The 3,561-nt window shown below is 42.0% G+C and overlaps 1 protein-coding gene across 1 annotated transcript; it reads left to right on the top strand.

The window, feature by feature from the left end:
- The first annotated feature begins 971 nt into the window (after nt 1-971).
- LOC101293598 (WUSCHEL-related homeobox 1-like) lies at nt 972-3,135 on the top strand. Its single transcript, XM_004301203.1, has 3 exons — nt 972-1,173; nt 1,278-1,589; nt 2,468-3,135. Exons 1-3 carry the CDS (start codon nt 972-974, stop codon nt 3,133-3,135), a joined length of 1,182 nt encoding a protein of 393 aa, XP_004301251.1.
- The last annotated feature ends 426 nt before the right edge of the window (nt 3,136-3,561 follow it).

The following is a 3,561-nucleotide window of genomic DNA, read 5'->3' as shown; positions in this document are numbered from 1 at the left end:
GATGTATATATATACATATACGTATGGACAAAATGGAAAAGGGTTTTAGGGTAAGAATTTGAAAGGCAGTTTGGATTTAGAATAAGAGTGAAAGGCACGAGACGTCAAGAGACCAATAAATGAGAGGAGGAAGAGACGAGAGTAAAGAAGAGAGGTGTGTGATGAGGCTTATGATAACCCTCATGATCGTCACGTCGTTTTTCATTTGCGACTCCCAAAAACCCTCCCAGAATTCCACGCTTCCTTCCTCACCTCATCTTCCACACACTGCTACTACTGTCCTGCTGCTCCTACCACCCTCCTCCTCTCTTCTCTCTCTCTCTGCTTTGCTTTGTTTTGTTTTTCTTTTCCGAATTTGCTTTGTCCCTTCTCCTCCATATGAGGTTGCCTAGTCAACTTCATATGTTGCAGCTCACTTTGTTCCGTATTAAACCAGCACCACACTAGCTAACTCTTCAATCTTCTCTCTCTTTCTCCCTATAGTCATATAAAGTGATCAATCCCCATCTCTGTATGTCTGAGACTCAAACATACATAGCTTCAATACACTGTTTCAGCTCAATTACCCCGTTTTCAATTTTCGGTACAGTACCCTCTTTCCTTTTCTCTCTTCTCTCTTTTCTAAGCTGGCTAGACAGCATCAATATGTACTAAATATAAACCAAGTCTACTGGTTATGCAAGGTAGCTAGGCTTCACCCTATTTTAAACACCAGCATCTTCTTCTCCATATCCCATTTCCCACACCATTCCTAACTTGCATGCTCTCTTCCTCCTCCTTTTCCCATTTCTTGCACCCTTCTTCAAACTTCAACCCATCCTTTCAAAGCATCACTTCACTTTAGTACTCCTTACTTATAAAGACATCCCTTCATTCCAAGGCTATTAGTAGCTTGAGAGTGAGTGAAGCTAGCAAAGGAAGAGAGAAGTATATAACTAAACCCTAGCCTGCAGCCCAGATTGGTATTTAAAATGTGGATGATGGGATACAATGATAGTAGTGACTTCAATATGATTCCGGATTCCGCCTTCAACGGTCGGAAGATTCGTCCTCTCGTTCCCAGGACGCACAACAACAACAACAACAACAACAGTTCAACAAGCACACATGTTCCGCCTTGTTTCAGTCGAATTCACGCTGCGTCTGATTTCTTAGCACAGTATCACCAGCTGGGTATGCACAACATATTCATCTTTGTTTCTAGCTAAAAGTACATGACTGTTAGAGTGATGCTTGTTGAGAATCTTGGGTTGACTCTATGATCAATCTATATCCAGGTGAACAAAGAGGGATGAGGGAGTTCAACACAGTGCCTCAGGTAGTGGTGAGCTCGAGATGGAACCCCACGCCGGAGCAGTTGAGGGCACTAGAAGAGTTATATCGACGAGGGACTCGAACTCCATCGGCTGAGCAGATTCAGCAAATCACTGCTCAGCTTCGAAGGTTTGGAAAGATTGAGGGAAAGAACGTGTTCTATTGGTTCCAAAACCACAAGGCAAGAGAGAGGCAGAAACGCCGTCGCCAGATGGAATCTCACGACGACCTTCAACTCATGTGTTCCGCAGATCACCAAAAGAAGGAATCATTAGGTGAGTAAATTCAAACCCCTAGGATCTAAAAATACAACTTACATATACTTTTCTATTTTCATATATAGTCATTAGATCTTCTTACCGATTTGGTTCCAAACTTAGTTTGATTGAAAGAAGAAGTTAGAGGAGGAGATAGATGATGCATGTTTTGAGTTGTATTCCTTCTTTAACTAACATTTTTCTGATAACAATTAAAATCGAAAAATCCAATTGTTTCAGACCAAAATAACAAATACAAATTCCTATTGTTTGTTGTTTGAGATCAAAATGAGGAATGTCTAAAGTGGTAGTCTTTATGTTTTTCTTTACGAGTACAAACACAGGCGGAGCAAGTAGGACAGTGTATGAAGTTGAAGAGACCAAGAATTGGGCACCCTCTACAAACTGCATGACTACTAGTCTCCAAGATCATCTGCATCATCATCAACAGGTCTATTCTATTTCCCTATACCTGTTTCTGTTTCTGTTCCTGTCTTTGTTTTGTTTTTATCTATCTTTCTTCATAGCAAAGATAAAGCTTCCCCAGCTTAGCTAGCTGAGCCCCCCTTTTCCCAACTTGGAATTCCTCAAAGATTCTCTCAAAAGTCTAACAAGTAATTAGGAAGAGATTATTTGCTTATCATTATCTGGTATTATTCATGTACGTACATGGTTAAAAGGTTAATTAAAAAGCATGCAAATGTGTGTGAGATAGAGAGGAAGAAGAAGAAGACACGAAGAGATGTAGGAGGAAAAGCTTGCTTTGTTTATCGTTGGGAAATGAAAGGAGGGTTTTGTCTAAAAGCTGCAATCCTTCCTTTCTGTCGGGGCTTGGCTTCTGTTAGCTTTGCTCTCTAAAGGGTTTTGGGTCCTGTGCGTGCTCTCTACTACTATAGCTTTGCCCTCATTCTCATTTCTCATTCATGTCGTTTGCCCACCGATTCGGGCACCGCTCTCTGACCATCACACTCCATGCAAAAAGACAATTGTAGCCCTAAACCCTAATGAGTTTTTCTCAAGTGTGCAGGAAACAGTAAAAGCAGGAGCAGAAGAAAACAGGACGGAAGGATGGGTCCAATTCGATGAGGAAGAATTGCAGCAACTTCAACAACAGCAAAGAAGGAATTCCATGCCTGTGGAAAAGAATGCCACTTGGCAGATGATGCAGTTGTCTTGTCCTCCTCCTCCTCCTTCTGTTCCTTCTCTTCATGACCTCACCCACCTCATAAACGCACCCACTTGTCCTAGAGCGACAGTAAGAACAATGGGGATGGACCAAAAGCAGCTCATCAATAACCCTAACAATAAGACTAGTCCTCCTCATGATCTCAGCATCTTTATAGCTCCCTGCAGGTCCGGCGCTGCCCTTAACGGTCGCCATCTCCTCCACCACCACCACAGTGTCGAAGATGAAGATCAGACTCAAACGCTCGAGCTCTTTCCGCTCCGGAGTAATACTTGCGGCGAGAAAAGCCATCTTGCAGCTGAGAAATCGTCACTGAATCCTAGTTTCGGCACTGGCCCTAATTACCAGTTTTTCGAGTTCCTCCCATTGAAGAACTGATCATTAACCGGCCACGTTAATTAATTTGGTACGCACTGCTATAATTTCTAGTTATTAATGTATGTAAGATGTTGATCATGAAATTAACTGGGAACAAATATGCAAGTTCTGTTTTGTTATTTCGTTGGAAAATGGGGACTCGATCTGATTCTTTCTTTCCGTTTATTGATGTTGCATTTCATGGGAGCTGTATCATAGGTTGCCCTATACTGCATTTTGACCATGTTGGTCGAATCAATGCGAAAGAACTCAGATTAGAGAAAAATGCATAGGTTTAGTTTCGGCAGCCATAGGCCTTATTTGAGTAGCTCTATCACTGGATGTGTGATGTGAGTGATTGCATTCACATACAAGTTGTTAATGTCATCATGTGTGTGAGAGAGAGAGAGAGAGAGAGAGAGAGAGAGAGAGAGAGAGAGAGAGATA

This window comes from Fragaria vesca, linkage group LG5 (genome assembly GCF_000184155.1).
Source record: "Fragaria vesca subsp. vesca linkage group LG5, FraVesHawaii_1.0, whole genome shotgun sequence".
Lineage (NCBI taxonomy): Eukaryota > Viridiplantae > Streptophyta > Magnoliopsida > Rosales > Rosaceae > Fragaria > Fragaria vesca.
The sequence above is the reverse complement of the archived record's forward strand: the minus strand, read 5'-3'. Positions and strand labels throughout refer to the sequence as shown.

What these genes read in the sequence shown, in the direction of transcription:
- LOC101293598 (XM_004301203.1), top strand. Translation starts at nt 972, where the DNA reads ATGTGGATGATGGGATACAATGATAGTAGTGACTTCAATATGATTCCG. An exon ending in AGCACAGTATCACCAGCTGG is followed by an intron (nt 1,174 to 1,277) that starts GTATGCACAACA and finishes ATCTATATCCAG; the next exon opens with GTGAACAAAGAGGGATGAGG. An exon ending in CCAAAAGAAGGAATCATTAG is followed by an intron (nt 1,590 to 2,467) that starts GTGAGTAAATTC and finishes CTACTACTATAG; the next exon opens with CTTTGCCCTCATTCTCATTT.